The sequence below is a fragment of the Lithobates pipiens genome, unplaced genomic scaffold (genome assembly GCF_037356315.1).
Source record: "Lithobates pipiens isolate NorthernLeopardFrog02 unplaced genomic scaffold, aLitPip1_a1.2 Scaffold_18, whole genome shotgun sequence".
NCBI classification, from domain to species: Eukaryota; Metazoa; Chordata; class Amphibia; order Anura; family Ranidae; genus Lithobates; species Lithobates pipiens.
In genome coordinates this window covers 597,497,014-597,517,779 of record NW_027507758.1, presented here as the reverse complement: position 1 = coordinate 597,517,779, position 20,766 = coordinate 597,497,014, and the positions used below count along the sequence as shown (strand labels likewise).

General features: G+C 44.5%; 1 protein-coding gene across 1 annotated transcript in view; it reads left to right on the top strand.

The window, feature by feature from the left end:
• The window catches only part of SCARA5 (scavenger receptor class A member 5), a 437,144-nt gene extending 431,260 nt beyond the window's left edge, over positions 1-5,884 (top strand). Inside the window, exon 9 of the mRNA XM_077489221.1 lies at positions 4,788-5,884. Coding sequence (XP_077345347.1) covers positions 4,788-4,924 — 137 coding nt within the window. The 3' untranslated portion in view covers positions 4,925-5,884. The remainder of the gene's footprint in view (positions 1-4,787) is intronic.
• The last annotated feature ends 14,882 nt before the right edge of the window (positions 5,885-20,766 follow it).

The window sequence follows — 20,766 nt, the reverse complement described above, 5'->3', positions numbered from 1 at the left end:
GCTAATTCACTTTAAAAGAATTACATTTTTTTCAGCCCAAGGACTGTACACAGAGACAGTCCAGACAGATCTTACATCTGGAAGAGCGCCACCCAAAAATAGCATTTCACTGCTACAGCTGGTTCACAGTGAGAGGAACGCCTTGTCCTGCTTTGTGACCAGCTCTGCAGAAAGTGTTTACCGATGACATATTTAGAGACGATGTCGCTCGCTCACGCTCGGGTTCATCTGCAGGACACACTGGCCAGCTGGGATGTACAAAATTCTATCCAATAATAGTCTGCCTTTGTCATCTGCCATAGAGTCCCAGGCGATTGGGCTTTCATATCTATTTTGGACTAGGAAATGGTTCAAATTGAACATGACTTACAGGAGTTTCCTCGGTTTCTCTATTTTTACTAATCTTCATCCTATCATTGTACAAAAAGGAATGGGTTGATGACACTGGATCATCGCTTTAGGCTGCATTTATTCTTGAGTGTAGATGCTTACATGCAATTTAGGAGCATTTTGGTGCATTTTTTCGAGGATATTCAGGCTTGAATGTTTTCATTTTGGACAATGATAAGCTAGTTACTAGACAATAAAAAAAAATGCTAATTTTCGAGGGTGTTGTAAGCACTACTATTGAAGTCTGTGGGGCTAAAAATATTTCTTCTTCAAAACATCGAGCAACTGGCACAGAAGGAGACAAGCTCAACTTCTCAAATCAATATGGCCTATAGAATGTGCGCTCTCTGGTTGGGTTCCTACTTATCCTTATATAAACTTACAAATGCTACAAATGCCATAAATGTCCATGGATAAGACGTCTTGTACCACCTTTTTAACAATGGACTTTTAAGATTTTTAAGTTTACATTCGAGTTACAGGCACCCAATGGCTTATATGTATACAGGCACAATTTAAAAGCATGGTTATTGAATGATTTGAAGCCCTGAGTTACAAAACAGTCAGTGTAAATCAAGGCTAAAGTCTTCTTATTGTCCAATAGTGTGTTTATCTAGACCTCTGGTGTCTAGACAATGGGCTTCTAGTGACTTCTGCATGCCAAAGAGCTTCTATGGTCACCTTTAGGCTATGGCAGAACTGCGTAAATGTGAAATTAAAGCACCACACCATAATGCAAATGTCAATTCTGAAGGAAGATTGTACATAAAGCCAATAATAAAAACAAATCCATTAGTTATTTCTCTTCTTTTTCTTTCTTTCTTTCTTTCTTTCTTTCTTTCTTTCTTTCTTTCTTTCTTTCTTTCTTTCTTTCTTTCTTTCCCAATTTCTTCTCTCTTCTTATGATTTGTGGTTTTAGTTATATGGATGCAAATGGAGGGTCAAGCCTCTTGTGCTTTAATATACACTATATTACCAAAAGTATTGGGAGGCCTGCCTTTACACGCACATGAACTTTTAAAGTGATTGTAAAGCTCTTTTAAAAAAAATAACAAACATGTCATACTTACCTCCACTGTGCTGTTCGTTTTGCACAGAGTGGCCCCAAACACCAACTTCTGGGGTCCCTCTGCGGCTCTTGCGGCTCCTCCCCGCATCAGATAACCCCCTAGGAGAAGTGCTCTCCCAGGGGGTTAGCTTACGGGTGAACTCCCGAAACCATAATTTGGCGTCCATAGCCGCCGAATGTATGACTTGCCCCCCCCCCCCTCGGTGCCCGCGTTATTGTATTTGATTGACAGCAGAGGGAGCCAATGACTGCGCTGCTATCAATCTATCCAATCAAGTGCCGAGAACCCCCGGGCAGAGGGACAGTGCAGCCTCGCTGTGGGAAATTCCAGGGCTCAGGTAAGTAAAATGGGGGGGCTAGGGGGCCGGTCACTGCCAAGTGTTTTTTCACCTTAATCGATAGGATCCATTAAGGTTAAAAAACATGAGGGCTTACAACCCCTTTAATGGAATCCCAGTCTTAGTCCGTAGGGTTCAATTTTGAGTTGGCCCACCTTTTGCAGCTATAACAGCTTTACCTCCACAAGGTTTAGGAGTGTGTCTATGGGAAAGTTTGACCATTCTTCCAGAAGCGCATTTGTGAGGTCAGGCACTGATGTAAATGAAAAAAGACCTGTCTCGCAGTCTCTGCTCTAATTCATCCCAAAAGTGTTCTGTGAGGTTGAGGTCAGGACTCTGTGCACGCCAGTCAAGTTTCTCCACCCCAAACTCACTTATCCCTGTCTTTATGGACCTTACTTTATGCACTGGTCCAAATCATTTGGTGGAGGGGGGATTATGGTGTGGGGTTGTTTTTCAGGGGTTGGGCTTTGCCCCTTAGTTCCAGTGAAGGGAACTCTTAAGGCATCAGCATACCAAGACATTTTGGACAACTTCATGTTCCCAGCTTTGTGGGAACAGTTTGGGGATAACCCCTTCCTATTCTAACCAGTGCTCAAAGCAAGCTCCATAAAGACATAGATGAGTGAGTTTAGGGAGACCTGACCTCAACCCGATAGAACACCTTTGCGATAATTTAGAGCAGAGACTGCAAGCCAAGCCTACATGTCCAACATCAATGCCTGACCTCACAAATGTGCTGCTGGAAGAATGGTCAAACATTCCCATAGACACACTCCTAAACATTGTGGACAGCCATCCCAGAAGAGTTGAAGCTGTTATAGCTGCAAAGGGTGGGCCAACTCAATATTGAACTCAAACTAAGCTGGGATGCCATTCAATTTTTTGTGTGTGTAAAGGCAGGCATCCCAATACTTATGACAATATAGTGAATAGGGGTGTTTGGTATCTAACTGATCACCATTTTAAATATACGGCACATTTGGGTAGATGCTTGTTATGAATGTAACTTTATCATATCCAGGGTTATGGATTGTTTGTAGAGTTTGAGAGCTGGATTGATGAAAAGGGCAGCTTCCGATGAACTAAAGCCAGACTCAAATGTGTATTGTTTCTAAATGACTTAACAACAGCCTATTAAGAGTTCTGCTACAGGCTTGACGACATGGCACTATTTATGACACTATCAGTAGACATGGCTTAAGAGATTCTGCAAATGGGTTAATAGCCTGTATTTTGTCATAGATACTGGAAAGTTGATTTATGATGGCCTGCTTTATGTCTGAAGCTGACTGTTCAATCTATTGATTTGGTCGTGAATTTTGGAGAGTTCGGGGTGGCAATGTGTTCATTATGACACTCCATTCTTCTTACTTAGTTTGGGGTTCATTGGGCTTCATTATTGTCACAGAGGGTTTTTAATATTTTTTATTGCTACTGGGGGTTATTATGGCTGGGGATTATAATTTTTGTTGGGGTTATTATTGCTGAGGGGTATTTATTTCTGGGGACAGTGGTGGATAATAATGCTTGGGGCTATTATTGCCTCTGGAGATTATTATTGCTACTCGCAGATATTTTTGCTGGGGATGGGTATTATTCCTAATTATTATTGCTGGGGATAGAGTTATCATTGCTGTTGGTGTTTTTTTTTGCTGGGACAATGGTGGGTATTATTGTTGTGGACAGTGGGGGTTATTGTCATGGGGGTTATTATTCCTATGTGCTTTTCAAAACTCAACACAATTTATGGTAATACACCTGGAATGATCTAACACTAGGAGGTGATCAAGGGGTTAATTGTGTTCCCTGTTTGTGTTTCTTACTGAAGGGGGGATGGGACTGTGTAGAGGAAGAGATAGATCTCTGTTCATACTCTGTATGAACAGACAATCTGTCACTTCTTCCCTCAGAGAACTGGAAACTGTGTGTCTACACACACATAGATCCCGGTTCTCCGTGTGTCAGCAGCGATCACGGGAGCCTGGCGGTGATCCTGACCGCCGGGAACTCGCATCGGCTTGGGGGCCGTGCAGTAACATAGGGTCGCTTCACCCAGCCGTGCCATTATTCTGCAGTGCAACTGTGGCAGCTGGTCGGCAAATGGTTAAGGGGGTCGGATTGTGGCCATTGGGAGTAGAAATTGTACTGGTATCAGTTGGAGGAATAGTGCCTCATCATTGGTATCAGTGGGAGGAATACTGCCCCATCATTGGTATCAGTGGGAGGAATAGTGCCCCATCATTGGTATCAGTGGGAGGAATACTGCCCCATCATTGGTATCAGTGGGAGGAATAGTGGTCCATCATTGGTATCAGTTGGAGGAATAGTGCCCCATCATTGGTATCAGGGGGAAGAATAGTGTCCCATCATTGGTATCAGTGGGAGGAATAGTGTACCATCATTGGTATCAATAGGAGGAATAGTGCCTCATTCTTAGTATCAGTGGGCGACATAGTGCCCCATCCCTGGTGTCAGTGGGAGGAATATTGCCCTATTGTTGATGTCAGTAGGAGGAATAGTGCCCTATCATTGGTGTCATTGGGAGTAATAGTGCCCCATCGTTGGCGTCAGTGGGAGGAATAACGCCATATTGTTGTTATTAGTGGGAAGAATAGTTCCCTATTGTTGGTGTCAGTGGGAGGAATAATGCCCTATTGCTGATGTCAGGGGCAGAAAATATGTCGCATTGTTGGTGTCAGTGGGTGGAATAGTTCCCCACTGTTGATGTCAGTGGGAGAAACAGTGTCTTGTATCAATGCAAGGAATAGTGGCCCAAGGGAAAGATGAAGGCAAGCAAAGGGCTGCATATGGCTCCCAGGCCGCAGTTTGGAGACTAATCTAGGCCTATGGCCATCAAACACACACCTGCTACTTGTGTCTAGCTATGATGCTAAATGGTTACAAAGAGCCTCAGTTCACCCTTAGATTGCTTCTGTAGATTGTATATCTTGGCCTTTGTACTAACAAATGGCATCTTGCCTTCACAGGTGTGGGGCGTATCTGGATGGACGATGTCGCTTGCAAGGGCACGGAGGAATCTATCCTGCAATGCTTGTTCTCCACCTGGGGCAAAACCAACTGCGGCCATGCTGAAGACGCCGGGGTGACTTGCATCAAGCAGTGAGCCTAACACACTGGGAGCCTGTCTCTGAAGACATTTAATCCAGGTGGCACATGGGACAATAAAGGAGAACTCTGGCTACGAGTAATATGACCAGTAAAGATATACCGTGTCACCTTATGTGCACTTGATAGTTCTTAAAAATGTGAGCTGCAGATGTCCCTGTACTTACAGAATAGATATCAAAACCGTTGTGAACATTTGCTATCATAGCCTTTATGGACGTGTGTCAGAAGGTATTTTAAGAAAGAATGGTGTCACAGGTAGGCTTTACTGTCTGCTAAAGCCCAAACACATATGGAGCAGAACTTTAATTGCTCATCTGAAAACAACTAACCCGGGTAAATAAGTATTCACAAAGCATATTTACTGGATTTTGCGCTTTATATGGAGTTTTCCTTTAAAATGGCAAGTTGTGATTGGACAGTTCACAAAGCATCCTGGAGATGAGATGATTGGATGGGATTTTGCTTGTTCGCCATTGTCACAAGAAGGAGGAAATATCAATGTGCCAAGCTTCTACTTCCATGTATTGCAAGTGTTTACTATGCCAAAGAAAAAACACTCAAGAGCCATGTTATATTGACAAATGCATTTAAAAATCCAAAAAAAAAAAAGAAAAAAAAATCAGCACAGATATAGTTTACAGGCAGACCGCACACTAGTCTATATGATAAAAGTTTATTTTACTTTATACTGTGCTTCTTTTTTCTACTTTTATATACACTAGATATGGGAGAGCCACAGAGTGCTAGATGCTCTATAAGCTTTTCCAAAGAGGCTTGGTGTAGAACAGAATGGCTGCCGATGGCTGTCAGCCAATGAAGAGCAGCTATATAATGCGCGGTACTAGAGCTTGAAGAGTGGACGCTGTTGAGCCACACAGAGAATTCAGCAGCTGATATTGTGATAACTTGCTGTAAAAATTTTAAAGTGTGAAGTAAAGGTTTTTTTTTAAAATTATATTTGTTTTGCTGTCAAATTATTCTGTGTGTGTGCTTGTGTGCGAATGTAATCATTTTATACTATGTGTACACCAGCTCATTATAATTTCATGTAATATTCAATACAGTAATCTAATTTTAAAGCTGGCAAAATCTATTCTTGCAGTAGGGCCCCCATTTAGACTAGGGGTGGAGGGGTAAGGTACAGTGGCAGCTGGTGCTCCATTTTTTGGTGGGGGGGGCAAACAAACCACGCGCCACCCACCACGCGGTTGATCGGGCGGTCCCCCCATCACTCACTCGTCCGTCCCCCAGCCCAGTACTTACCCCATCTAGGGCATGGGCATCTTCGGATACTTCCTGCATCTCCTCCTCCTCAGTGACTTCACGGGCTTCCCAGTGGCTTCCCCTGCATCTCCTCCTCCTTGGCGGCTTCATAGGCTTCCCAGTGGGTTCCCCTGCATCTCTTCCTCCTCGGTGGCCAATACAGTCGCTTCTCCTCTCGGGCCAATTGGGTCTCAGGACCTGCTTCCTGATTGACTAGGAGGAGAATCAGGAAGACAATAGCTAATATTAATTCTCTATTGTAACACAAGTGGGTGGGCTTGGGGCGCACTGCTCTGAAATCAATTAGAGCCTCCAGCTCTAATCACGTGCTTCGAAAAAAAACAAAAAACATTGGAATCCATGCATCCGGCGCCCTGCATGTAGATTAGGTGCCGGATGCGTGGTTTAGGGGGGCTTCCTGAAGCTGTGGGCTATTACCCTGCAGTGTACAGTCATGGGCAAAAATATTGGCACCCCTGCATTTCTGTCAAATAACGCACCCCTTCGTCCAGAAAATTATTGCAGTTACAAATATTTAGGCATTCTCATGTTTATTTCCTTTGTTTGTATTGGTATGGCATAAAAGTGGAGAAACAAAAAGCCAAATCTGACACATTCCACGCAAAACTCCAAAAATGGACTAGACAAAATTATTACCACCCTCAATTTAATATTTGGTAGCACATCCCTTGTAAAAACTAAATGAAATCAATGGCTTTCTATGACCATCACTGAGTTTTTTACACCTCTCAACTGGAATTTTGGACTACTCTTCTTTTGTCAACTGCTTCAGGTCTCTCAGATTGGAATTTTCCCTAGTGGTGTTTTGAGATCTCTCCACCAGGTGCTCTATGGGATTTAGATCTGGACTCATTGCTGGCCAGTTCAGTACTCTCCAGCGCTTTGTCTTAAACCATTTCTGAGTGCTTTTTGACGTGTGCTTTGGTCATTTTTTTGCTGTAAGACCCATGACCTCTGATGGAGACCCAACTTTCTGACACTGGAGCCCTACATTGCACCCCAGAATTCTTTGGTAGTCTTCAGATTTCATAATGCCATGTACACATTCAAGACATCTAGTGCCTGAAGCAGAAGAGTAACCCCAAAACATAATTGAACCTTCACCATGTTTGACTGTAGGGATTGTATTCTTTTCTCCAGCACTTTGTCTTAAACCATTTCTGGGTGCATTTTGACATGTGCTTTGGGACATTGTCCTGCTGTAAGACTCATGACCTCTGTTGGAGACCCAACTTTCTGACACTGGGCACTACATTGCACACCAGAATTATTTGGTAGTCTTCAGATTTCATAATGCCATGCACACGGTCAAGACATCCAGTGCCTAAAGCAGCAAAGCAACCCCAAAACATCTGTTTTGGCATACTCTTTGATCAATTTTTCTCTCTCGCCCACGTTCAGAGAGATTAACTACAGTGCCATGGGCTGTAAACTTCTTGACAATGTTGGTCACAGTGGACACGGGAAGATTACGATTTCTGGAGATGGACTTGTAACCATGAGATTGTCCATGCTTTTCCAAGATTTTTGTTCTCAAATCCTCAGACAATTCATTGCTGCTCTTTCTGTTCTCCACACTTTATATGGCACACAGAGATACACAACAGAAAGGTTGAGTACATTTTTACAATTTTAACTGGTTGCCTGTGTGATATATATATATTGTCAGCAACTGTTAACTGATACAGGTGAGTTTGATTACAAATTACAGGAGCATCACAAACTTGGAATTGGAATTCTTGCTTATGGTGCCAAAAGGTGCCAATCATTTTGTCCAGTCCATTTTTGGGGTTTTGCGTGAAATATGTCAAATGCTTTTTGTTTCTCCACTTTTTTGTGTCATACCAATACAAACAAAATAAATAAACACGAGCATGTCTAAACATTTGTAATTTCAACGATTTTCTGGTATCTGACAGAAATGCAGGGGTACCAATATTTTTGACTATGTGAGAGGGCAAGCTTGGAACTGCAGCCCAAAACACCTTTAGAGAGAATGCTGTGTTGGACCGGTTGCATAGATCAAGCAACCTTGACAAAGCAAGGAATGGAGTAAGTATAAACACCCTTTTCAGAGCCTGAGATCTCATGTAAAGGGAGGTCTAATATCACTTTAACTGTTGCCAGAAAGGCGGTGCCTTAAAATTCCTTGCACTGGAATGAATGGTTGGCTTCCACCAACATTTCGCTTCAACTCAAGGCAGCATCCTACACATAAGGAGGAAGAAACAGCAACATTATTTTAAGATGCAATAATTATCCTTGCATAGAAGATTGTGTTGCGCTGTCATAAATAAATTGAGTCCACAAAACAATTTCAACTATAAAATTTATATTACACAATAAAGTCCCAAGGTGATACGCCAACCGTGAGCTGTAATTCATGAAAGCCTTCATCAGCCTAAGGGGCTTCAGCCTCCACCACATAAACTAACCTTATCAGAGCCTGAGACCTCATGTAAAGGGAGATCTAATATCGCTTTAACTGTTGCCAGGAAAAAAAAAAGTGCCTTAAAATCCCTCGCACTGAAATGAATGGCCAGAGAAAGGAGTGCAGTACTTACAAACATTATTTTATTATTAAAAACATCCATATATACTTTATTCACAAGTTTACAATCAAAGAACAGCCTGGTACGAGTATGAAAGACAAACTTTGACCTGGGCGGATGATGGCGTCACTGCTTGCCTCCGCCCTAATGCGTATCGTCCCAAAGAACATCTTCAGAGGGTTCCTGGAGAGGTAATTACCCTACCGCTTGATCCAGCAGGCTCCAGCTTTGTTCTTTTCTACTTGAAGCTCCAAGATGTGGGCGGTCATTTTAGTGTCATCACGTACAATCCAGTAATCTTCAACACATTAATGAAGCTGACCAACACTACACTTACAGTGGGGTCCCCAATTATAGTAGAGGTGCAGGGGTAATGTGGATTACTTACTCCACCCCTCGGTTCAGTAGGCTCCAGCACTGTTCTCTTTCACCCGAAGCGCAGGACAATTGGTGGCCCCTTTGTGTCATCATATTCAGTGCAATAATCTTTAACACATTCAAATAATTTTAAAGCTGAACTCTGAAAATGAGACAAAATCTACTCTTGCAGTGGGGCCCTATTCCTCCGTCCAGTAGGTTCCAATGATTTTCTCTGCTACCCTAAATTGTGTACCGTAGGGGCTATTACCCTGCAGTGTATATGTGAGGAGGCAAGCTTGGAACTGCGAAGCAAAATTAATTAGATAACTCTGAGTTAAACTGGTTGCAGAGATTGAGCAACCCTGACAAAGTGAAGAATGAAGTATTACACCTTATCACTGCACCGCTAGTCTAAACAAGTATTTGATCCTTGCAGGGTGGGATTTGGGGGGTATTGCAAGGGTAGGATTTGTCTAATTCCCACAGTTCAGTTTTAAGTCAATTTCAGTCAATGCCATGTCTTGTGTCAATGGCATCAGTTTGAGATTCATCAGAGATCTTTTAATATTTGTTGACAGATGCATTTAATCTGCAGTTGACCTCCTGACCTGTTTGAAGTGGGTTTTGCATTTCCATAGACTTGTATAAAAATGCAAAACCCCTCCAACAAGAACAAGAGCCAGTAGAAACAAGCCCTTAAAATGGAACTACACTGCATCTGACCACCACAATCCAAAAACACTATTTATTTTATTTTTATTATTCAAACAAACTCCCCCATCCCTCCGTGTTCTACCATCCCTAACCAGATGACATTTCGTACACTAAGGATTGGAGCACCACATTAAAGTGCTAAAACTATATAAAACAAGTTTATTCTCATATGAAGTTCAAGTAGAATCTGTATAATATGTTGTGGGTCCAAAGCATTTAGTGGATCCAAAGGTGACCTCTTCATCAGGGCTCAAGAATGCATATATTTTCTTATACAGTGGACTTGGGTATGTGATTCACAGTATTATGACAGGCAGCCTTGGGGAATTCTCTTCAGGGACTAATGGTTGTCACCCAATAAAATGAAGTGCTTGAACAGAGGCCTTCATGGCACATATACACTCTGGGGTGGTGGATTTACTAAAGGCAAATAGACTATACACTTTTCATGTCTGAGGTTTAAAACCACTTTAAGTAAGTCCAACCCAGAGTATCTATCTTCACTATAAACCAATAGTGTCACTGGCAAGCTATCAACAGAGACAGGACTGCTTGTGTACCATGGTCCTAAGAGTAGGACCACTGCTTCTTCCAAACAAGAGACATTAGTTGAGCTTTTTTGGGTGTCCTATTTAATAGTCCCCAACAAGGAGTTGTATTAGCCCCTGTACACACGGTCAGAGATTTCCACAACCAAATCCGTCAGATTTTCTCCATCGGATTTTGTCCGTCGGATCTTGTCCGAAACTGTTGCATACACACGGTCGGACTAAGTTGTCGAAAAATCCGATCTTTCAGAACGTGATGACGTAATTTCGTTACGATGGGACTACATTCAGGCTAGTAGCCAATAGCTTTGATGTAGGAATTTGATCTGAGCATGCGTGGCACTTGGTCCGATCAAAATTCGCTACACATGATCGGAGTATGTCCAACCGGCCCAGTTGGTCGGGAAATATTTCCAACATGTTGGAAAATTGGGTCCGACGGATATTCCGATGGAATCAGTCCGATGAATACCACACACACAGTCGGATTATACGACGACACGGTCCGATAGGACACATTCCGATGGATTCTCCGACCATGTGTACAAGGGCTAAGGCATGTTCAGCTTAGAGGAGACCAAGGGCAAACCCAAAACATGCTGCATGATTATAGTTTCTAGATGTCCTGGTAACACCTAGGTATCCCTAGATAAGGTTATAGTCAGTGGTTAGGCAAAGGACTATCTGTGCCGGCCGGCTTCTCCTCCAGCCTTTACAAGATCAAGCTGCTGGAAAACAATAAGAATGTTGAGGTTGATTCTGAAAGTTTAAAGCTGTGCAGTAGTGGGGGAAACCCTCAAAAACTCTGTACACAATATTAGTTCTGCTTCAGTATTACATTTTGGAACTTTACAACAATCTCCAAAAGCCCTTCGTCTCTGTTGTCTTTGAAAGTACATGTTAGTGAATGAAAGGTCTGAAGTACAAGTAATTCTCTATGTAAACTTTTTACGGCACATTAACTCGGGTTTCAGTAAAGAATTGTGTTTATCTGTAAAAGATGTGAGCCTGCTCTCTGGGAAATGGACCAAACATATGGGATGGATTTGGGCATTAACATGGAAACCATATTGTGTATTGTGCAAGAATTAAAGCAGTCCGAGACACTCGGCATGGTGATGACCTGAATTACAACCTGCCTTGATGTTACTTTAAAGCGTAACTCCACTTTTGTTGAGAAAAAAAACATTCTCCTCTGGGTGATCTATGTACATTGCAAGAATTATAACAAACTTTGTTGCAGATTCCTACCTTTTATTATTCTGAAGAAATCCCTGTGTGTTTGTCTGTGCCTCTGTACTAAGTGAGTGTAATGGGAGTAGTTTCATAATTAACTGTCAGGTGTAGAGCTGAATGGGCACTAATGAGGAATAGGGATGGGCGAACGGTTTTGTCTGAGCATAAGTTCGGCCCGAACTTTGGTTGTTCGGAAGTTCTGCAGAACACCGAACAATATGTGGTGTTCGGGGCAAATTCTAAAGCCGCTGGAACACCGTTAAAGTCTATGGGACATTAACATGAAAAATCAAAAGTGTTCATTTTAAAGGCTTATAATCAAGTTATTGTCAGGGGACATGTATCAATGCAAAAAAAAGTTTTAAAACCTGACATTTTTTTCGGGAGCAGTGATTTTAATAATGCTTAAAGTGAAACAATAAAAGTGAAATATTCCTTTAAATTTCGTACCTGGGGGGCGTCTATAGTATGCCTGTAAAGTGGCGCATTTTGCCCGTGTTTAGAACAGTCCCTGCACAAAATGACATTTCTAAAGGAAAAAAAGGTAATTTAAAAGTACTCGTGGCTATAATGAATTGTTGGTCCCAAGAAATACAGATAAAAGAAGTCGTTGAAAAAAATGGCATGGGTTCCCCCCAGTCCATTACCGGGCCCTTTGGGTCTGGTATGAATATTAATGGGACCCTGAACCAAAAATGAAAAAAAATAGCGTGGGTGTCCCCCCAAATTCCATACCAGGCCCTTCTGGTCTGGTATGGATATTAAGGGGAATCCCACACCAAAATTGTTTTAAAAATGGCACGGGGCCCCCCTCAAAATTCCTACCAGACCCTTCAGGTCTGGTATGGATTTTAAGGAGAACCCTGCGCCAAAATTTTAGAAAAAAATGGTGTGGGGGTCCCCCCAAAAATCTATACCAGACACTTATCCGAGCACGCAACCTGGCAGGCCGCAGGAAAAGAGTGGGGGATGAGAGAACGGCCCCCTCCTGAACCGTACCAGCCCACATGCCCTCAACATGGGGAGGGTGCTTTGGGGTAGCCCATTCATCTTCTCTTGCTCCACTGACAGACCGAAAAAGGAAAGAAAATGATATAACTGAGGGCAGGGCCACACGGTAACATTCCCGGGTGACCCCGCCCCCCTCTGACGCACAAGGACTTCCCCATGGCTTTCCCGGGGCATCAGAGGGGGCGGGCCGTCCGTTTAGGCAACTAAACTTACGTAACTAACTACCCCAAAGCACCCTACCTATGTTCAGGGCATGTGGCCTGATACCGCTCTCTCGCCCCCCTTTTTTCCTGTGGCCTACCAGGTTGCGTGCTCGGATAAGGGTCTGGAGTGGATTTTGAGGGGGACCCCCATGCTATTTTTTTAATTTTGACGCTGGGTTCCCCTTAATATCCATACTAGACATGAAGGGCCTGGTATGGAATTTGAGGGGACCCCCACGCATTTTTTTTTTTGGTTCGGGGTTCCCCATAATATTCATACCAGACCCAAAGGGCCTGATAATGGACTGGGGGGATCCCATGCCATTTTTTTCAATTACTTCTTTTATCTGTATTGATGGGACCGACAATTTATTATAGCCACGAGTACTTTTAAATTACTTTTTTTCCTTTAGAAATGTCATTTTGTGCAGGGACTGTTCTAAACACTTTACACTTTAAGCATTATTAAAATCAGTGCTCCCAAAAAAATGCAATTTTTAAAACTTTTTTTTGCATTGATACATGTCCCCTGGGGCGGGACCCAGGTCCCCAAACACTTTTTATGACAATAACTTGCATATAAGCCTTTAAAATTAGCACTTTTGATTATTCATGTTCATGTCCCATAGACTTTAACGGTGTTTGTGTGTTCTGCCAAATTTTTTGACTGTTCAGTATGTTCTGGTGCGAACTGAATCGGGGGGTGTTTGACCCATCCCTAATGAGGAAATCTGCTGGGCTTGCATCCCTTTAGACGGGTTCCAATTGAAAGTAGCTCTCAAAAAATAACATATTTGTTGCAAGGGATGCCTGAAATCTGATTTGTATCTTAGGCAGACTTCTGGGAAATTGGTGAGCCAATCACAAAAGCAGGAAATTATGTTTCTGGGGAGTGGTCAGTACACAGCTCCAGGAAGCCATATAGCAATGTATTCTCAGAAAATTACATTGACTGCAGATTGAAAAGGAAAGGTATTTTTTAATAACACTCAATTACAATATGATTAGTGTAGCAATTATAGGCGCTATATTATTTTTTCTTTATTTCCAATTTATTCCACATGAAAGTGGAGTTACACTTTAAAGTAAATAAACTTGGTAACTTGCCTTTTATGCCAGGTGCTTTCAAGAATTTTATTCCACAAATGTGAAAATTTAATTTGGTAATTTTGAATGTTGAACATATCAATTAGCAGTTTGACAACATTGAAATGCTTACGATGTGCTTCACCACAGAGGAGTTTACTCTCTAACAGGAGATATACGCCAAAGGGACAATTGACCATCACATCTTTATCAGTTTGTTTGACGTCCTCTTTCAAAACCATGGCCAATGGCAGCAATATCAGTCTCCACTCTTCTAAGAAGGCTTTTAACATGATTTTGAAGTGCATCTGTTGGAATTTGTGCCCATTCAGGCAAAAGAGCATTTACAGGTTAGATACTGATGTCGGATAAGAAGACCTGGCTTGCAATTATTGTTTAAATTCACCCCCAAAGGTATTCAGTAGAGTTGAAGTCCAGGCTCCGTGCAGACCACTTGCGTTCTTCCACACCACTCTTATCAAACCACGTCTCTGTGGAGCTGTTTTTTGTCACTTGAATCCTGGTAGTTTTTGGCATGGGGCTTTTGGGTTTTAAAGTGGTAAGGGAGCTAAAGGAAAGATGAGTATGTGCAGAGGCGGCTCTCCAATTAGGCAAATTAGGCGATCGCCTTAGGCCTCGCGATCGCAGGGGCCTCGCCATCGCCGAATTTGCCTGATCTGTGTAAGCGGGTGCCGTGGATCCCAATCCCGCTTGCTTTCCCCGGCTGCAAATGACAGGAGCGGTCCAGGTTGACCTCCTTTACCTCCTGCTCGAGCCGCTGCTAAAAGACTGGAAGGCTCTCTCTCTCTCTGCTTCCTGCCCATTCCCCTCCTTCCTCCTGTCAGAGTTGAGCAGAAGATCGGAGTGGCTGTGTGCAGAGAGAGAGAAGCTGCTGCGGGCTCTCCCCCTCCCCCCCCCCTCCTCCTCCTCACCACTGTACTAGTGTTTCTTCCCCCTCCTTCTTATTGGACAGGGGAAAAAAACACTAAAATTAAGCAGAGAGGAGGATTGTGGGAAATGTAGTCCCGAGGGCTGGACATAGCAACACTAAAGGAAGAAACTGCAGCCCCCCAGCATGCCCAGCTGAATAGGAGGGAGAGAAAAGCAGAAGCCCGAGAGAATTTTGGGGAAGTGCACCCAGGACTCCATCAGAGAGAGAATTCCACTGCACTGCACCACCAGAGAGAAATCCACACAGCCTAGAACCGTCCCTTCTTAAGAAAGGCATGAGGTTATTTCCGGAATACAGATCTGGGCACTACCCAGTCGCCGCAGGCAACCCAGAATCAGCTTAATCCTGATTGGAGGAACCATTGTTACTGCGTCCCCAGGTCTGGTAAGAGGGCCAGCCAGCCATTATCTACTGCCATCTATAGGAACTGCCCACCCTGTTATTCTTTGGCCCTGATACTGCCCACAGGTCCTATTCACATCTGCAACATGCACCAGCGATTAGAGAGGAAGATTTAGGACTTGTTCACACTGCAGCGATGTTCAGCATCGGATGTGATTTGTACCACACTGCAGTGCAAATCACATGCGATCTCTGTGCAATGTGATTTCAGCCATACAGATTGTTTGGCTGAATTCATATGGCATTCGGACCAAACTCGCACAGGACCTCTTTTCTGATCTGCAGCAGAATCGGAATGCATGGGTGTTTACATCCATGCGATCTGATTCCTGTCCGAATTTATAGTTCACACTGTGATCATGCAAACTGATTTGGGGGGGTGTCATTAACTTTGTATTGACACTCCCAGCAGTTTGCATAGGGCACTGTGAACTGCTGCCGGGAGACATGCGATGAGGGAACCCACAGTGGGTTTGCAGGGTTCCCACATCACTGCAGTGTGAACCAACACTTAGGCTCGGTTCACTTCACACTTGTGCAATGCGAGAACCCTGCGAATCCACTGCGGGTTCCCACATCGCATCTAACTTGCAGGTGGTTCACACTGCCTTATGCGAACCACTGGAAGTGCCAATACAAATACAAAAAAAAATCATGAATATTCCTAAAAAAAATAAAATTTGGAATTTTTCTTTTTTAACTTACCTCTCAATGCCTGTTGCTAGGGGATCCCTCGTAGTCTGTCTTCTTCAGTGCCTGGACTGGTGACATCACTTCCCCTCAGTGCAGGAAGGGCTCAGCTTTGCCCCCTCCCTCCTGTCAGTTATCTGGGACACGTGACAAGTCCCAGATGACTGCGTGGCCAATCATGGCGCGTAGCGCCACTCACGCATGCGCAGTGGGTGCTCGGCTGTGAAGCTACAGCCGGGTGCGAACAGTTAGAATTCCGGTGCTGCCGAGCGGAGGGGGGAACGAGCGGGGCTTTATTCCCCCACATCATTGGACCCTGGGACAGGTAAGTGTCCGATTTATTAAAAGTCAGCAGCTGCAGTATTTGTAGCTGCTGACTTTTAATTTTATTTTTTTAAGGGGAACTCCTCTTTGATGACACCCCCACATCGGTTCACATATTTCTGTGCAAACTGTCAATTCAGACATGAATCGGATCGCAAGGGTGTGAACACCTAGGTGATCTGATTCTGGTGCAGACCAAAAAAGGGTCCTGCATAACCTTGGTCCAAATGCGATGCAAATTTAGCCATACTATCTGTATGGCAGAAATCGCATAGCACAGACTTCACATGTGATTTGCACTGCAGTGTGGTGTGGTGTGAATCACATGTGAGGTTGCACAGCACACTGGTGTGAACCGAGCCTATAGACTGCCCTATAACTGTAGTGGCCCCAGGGCTATGGCCGGCACTACCATATGGCAGCTTAAGCAGCCACCTCAGGGCGCCAGGATAGGGGGGCAGTAAAATCCTAATCCCCAGCTACTTGCTGGGGATTCTGATTTTTACAGTGCTCTATTTTTTTTTGTTTTTTGTTTTTTTACACACTTCCAGCTCCTATAGCAGCTGGGAGTGTATGTACTTTAGTAAAGCTGACTGTCGCCTTTCATCTGGAAGTGTTTCAAGTGGCTAGGAAGCCGCCTATCACTGCCAGCACTGGCACGATGTGCAACCCCCTTCACCATGTTTACCGGGCACCACTGTCCCACCTGCGGGCCCGGGGCTGTCATGGTGGGTGGCACTGGGAAGGGCGGCAGTAGCTTAGTAGACCTTCGTCCACTCAGCCACCCTCCTGTACACAGACCGGGAAGTGTCATGTATGACGCTTCAGGGGTGGGCTGGGCCAGGGGGCAGAGTGGCAATTGCCGCCTAGGCCACTCTAACCTATGTTGAAAACAGCCGGTGGCTGCTGCCTTTTTATTTTTCCTCATGTAGGAAGTTGGGCTGGCAGCCCAGCCGGCTGCTGTTGCATTCCGGGAGTTGTAGTCCACGCTCAAGTTCCCAAGCAGGGCAGAGGAAACTACAACTCTGGTGAGCCTGCATTTAGGGACATTGGTGAAGCTGCATTGATGGGAACTGATGTGGCTGCATTTATGAACACTGGTAAATCTGCATTAATGGGCATTGATGAGGTTGAATTGATGGGCACTGATGAGGCGGCACTGGTGAGGCTGCATTGAAAAACCAGGTGGGCATGGATGAGCTGATTCGGTGGTTCAATGGGCCACTTGACTGGACAGGCTGCCAGCCCTCCCCTGTATGACGTCACTTCTTGGACCGGGGATAACAGTTGTTGCCATTTAAAGGGGGACCCCACCTTCTCAAATTTTTGTCACATGCACTCGAAAACCACTAGGAAACTGCTATTCCTTTAGACCCGTTTAGATTACAGTTTTGTTGCTAAATATTGATTTACCTAGTCTCGTATTGATTTTTTTGCTATTGATATAAAGCTGCTTTATAGATATATTTGTTTACGTTTATTACCTGAGGGCAGTTCTACTCTGCTTTGTGAACTGCACTTTTTGTAATTTATGCAAGTTTCTAATTCTAGACAAATAGTGTCTACCACTAAGCATGTGTGCAATTTCCTATATCCTACAGTAAGTTGAAAGGTACTATACGCTACATGTGTCTGTACTGATTCAATCAACCAGGTGTGTCAGAGGGGCTGAGGGTGTTCTTGGAGTTGAAGCGCAGAATAGGGAACCCAAAATTACCAGGTGACACACATTACCCCAGTTTTCATTGACAGGGGACCTTAACTGCTGTGCTCAGGCAGCGTTAAGAGCCCTGTCTCACTTAAATGTGCCAAACATCTGATCTGCAGCACTTTATTTTAGAGGTGACAGGACATCTTAATGCCGCTGTGTGCAGGCAATGTTAAGAGCCCTGTTACACTCACTTCTCACGTAACCTAAGACACCTGATGCTCTGCCTGGCCAATGAGGAGTGACGTTGCGTCCACGCAAGTCACTTTTCCCATCCACCGCACGAGGATCTCAATCTGTGAAGGCCTGCTGCGCAGTTCAAGGGCATCGATGGGGCCTCATGTCTAGGTTTTGCCTAAGGCCTCACAAAGCCTCTGAGTATGTGCTGCTGGGCAGAACGGAAGAGCAGGCATTAGGTGAACCTCTGGAGCAGAGCAAGCATTAGGTAAACCTCAGGGGGAAAGCAGACATCAATGAAACCTCAGGGGGAGAGCAGGCACTAGTTAGTAAAACCTCAGAGGAGGAGCAGCCATTGGGTAAACCTCAGGGGAAAAGCAGGCATTAGATAAACCTCAGGGGGACAGCAGGCATCAATAAAACCTTGGGGGGGGAGCAGGCATTAGGTAAACCTTTAGGGGGAGAGTGGGCATTGGTGAAACCTCAGGGGAAGAGCAGACACTAGTTAGTAAAACCTCAGAGGAGGAGCAGGCATTAGGTAAACATCGGGGGGGGGGGGGGGGGGGAGCTGGCATTAGTAAAACCTCAGAGGAGAAGCAGGCATTAGAAAAACCTTAGGGGGAGAGCAGGCATTAGGGAAACCTCAGGGTGAGAGTAGACATTAGAGAAACCTCAGGGAAAGAGTAGGCATTAGGTAAACCTTAAGGAAAGAGCAGGCATTAGGTAAACCTCAAAGGGAGAGCAGGCATTAGGTAAACCTCAGGGGGAGAACAAGCATTAGGTAAACCTCAGGGGGGAAGCAGGCATCAATAAAACCTCAGGGGAGGAGCAGGCATTAGGTAAACCTCAGGGGGAGAGCAGGCACTCGTTAGTAAAACCTCAGAGGAGATGAAGGCATTAGGTAAACCTCTGGGGGCAGACATTAGTAAAACCTCAGAGGAGCAGGCATTAGAAAAAAAACCTCAGCGGGAGAGCAGGCATTAGGGGAACTTTAGGGGGAGAACAGGCATTAGTAAAACCTCAGGGGAGGAGAAGGCATTAGATAAACCTTTAAGGGGAGAGCAGGCCAGGCATTAGAGAAACACCAGGGAGGGGGAGAGCATGCATTAGTAAAACCTCAGAGGAGGAGTTGGCATTAGGTAAACCTCAGAGGGAGAGCAGGCATTAGTAAAACCTCAGCAGAGGAGCAGACATTAGGAAAACCTGGGGGTGGGGGAGCAGGCATTAGGGAAACCTTGGGGGGAGAGCAGGTATTAGGGAAACCTCAAGGGAAGAACAGGGATCAGGAAAACTTCAGGCCGAAAGCAGGCGTTAGGGAAACCTCAGGGGGACACCTGGAATTAGGAAAACCTCAGGGTGAGAGTAGGCATTGGGTAAACCCCAGGAGGAAGAGCAAGCTTTAGGCAAGACCCTGAAACTGAGCTGCAGCATGGTGGCCAAGCCCATACAGCGGTTTAACAGGACAGGTTCCACTCAGAACAGGCCACGCCATGGTCGACCACAGAAGTTGAGTGCACATGCTCCAGAGGTCGTCTTTGGGAAATAGATGTATGAGTTCTGCCAGCATTACTGCAGCATTGCTGCAGAGGTTGAAGGGGTGGAGGGTCAGCCTGTCAGTGCTCAGACCATACGCCACACACTGCATCAAATTGGTCTACATGGCTGTCGTCCCAGAAGCAAGCCTCTTCTAAAGATGATGCACAAGAAAGCCCGCAAACAGTTTGCTGAAGACAAGCAGACTAAGGACATGGATTACTGGAACCATGTCCTGTGGTCTGATGAGACCAAGATAAACTTATTTGGTTCAGATGGTGTCAAGCGTGTGTGGCGGCAACAAGGGGAGGAGTACAAAGACAAGTGTGTCTTGTCTAAAGTCAAGCTTGGTGGTGGAAGTGTCATGGTCTGGGGCTGCATGAGTGCTGCCGGCACTGAGGAGCTACAGTTCATTGAGGGAACCATGAATGCCAACATGTACTGTGACATACTGAATCGGAGCATGATCCCCTCCCTTCAGAAACTGGGCTGCAGGGCAGTATTCCAACATGATAACCTCCACACACACACCTCCAAGATGACCACTGCCTTGCTAAAGAAGCTGAGGGTAAAGGTGATGGACTGATCAAGCCTGTCTCCAGACCTAACATCTGTGGGGCATCCTCAAATGGAAGGTGGATGAGCGTAAGGTCTCTAACATCCACCAGCTCCGTGATGTCATCATGGAGGAGTGGAATAGGACTCCAGTGGCAACCTGTGAAGCTCTGGTGAACTCCATGCCCAAGAGGGTTAAGGCAGTGCTGGAAAATAATGGTGGCCACACAAAATATTGACACTTTGGGCCCAATTTGGACATCACTTTTGTTGCCAGCAGTTTTTGAAATGAATGGCTGTATGTTGAGTTAATTTGAGAGGACAGCAAATTTACACTGTTATACAAGCTGTACACTCACTACTTTACATTGTAGCAAAGTGTCATTTCTTCAGTGTTGTCACATTAAAAGATAGAATAAAATATTTACAAAAATGTGAGGGGTGTACTCACTTTTGTGAGATACTATATATATATATCTATATAGATATATAGATATATATA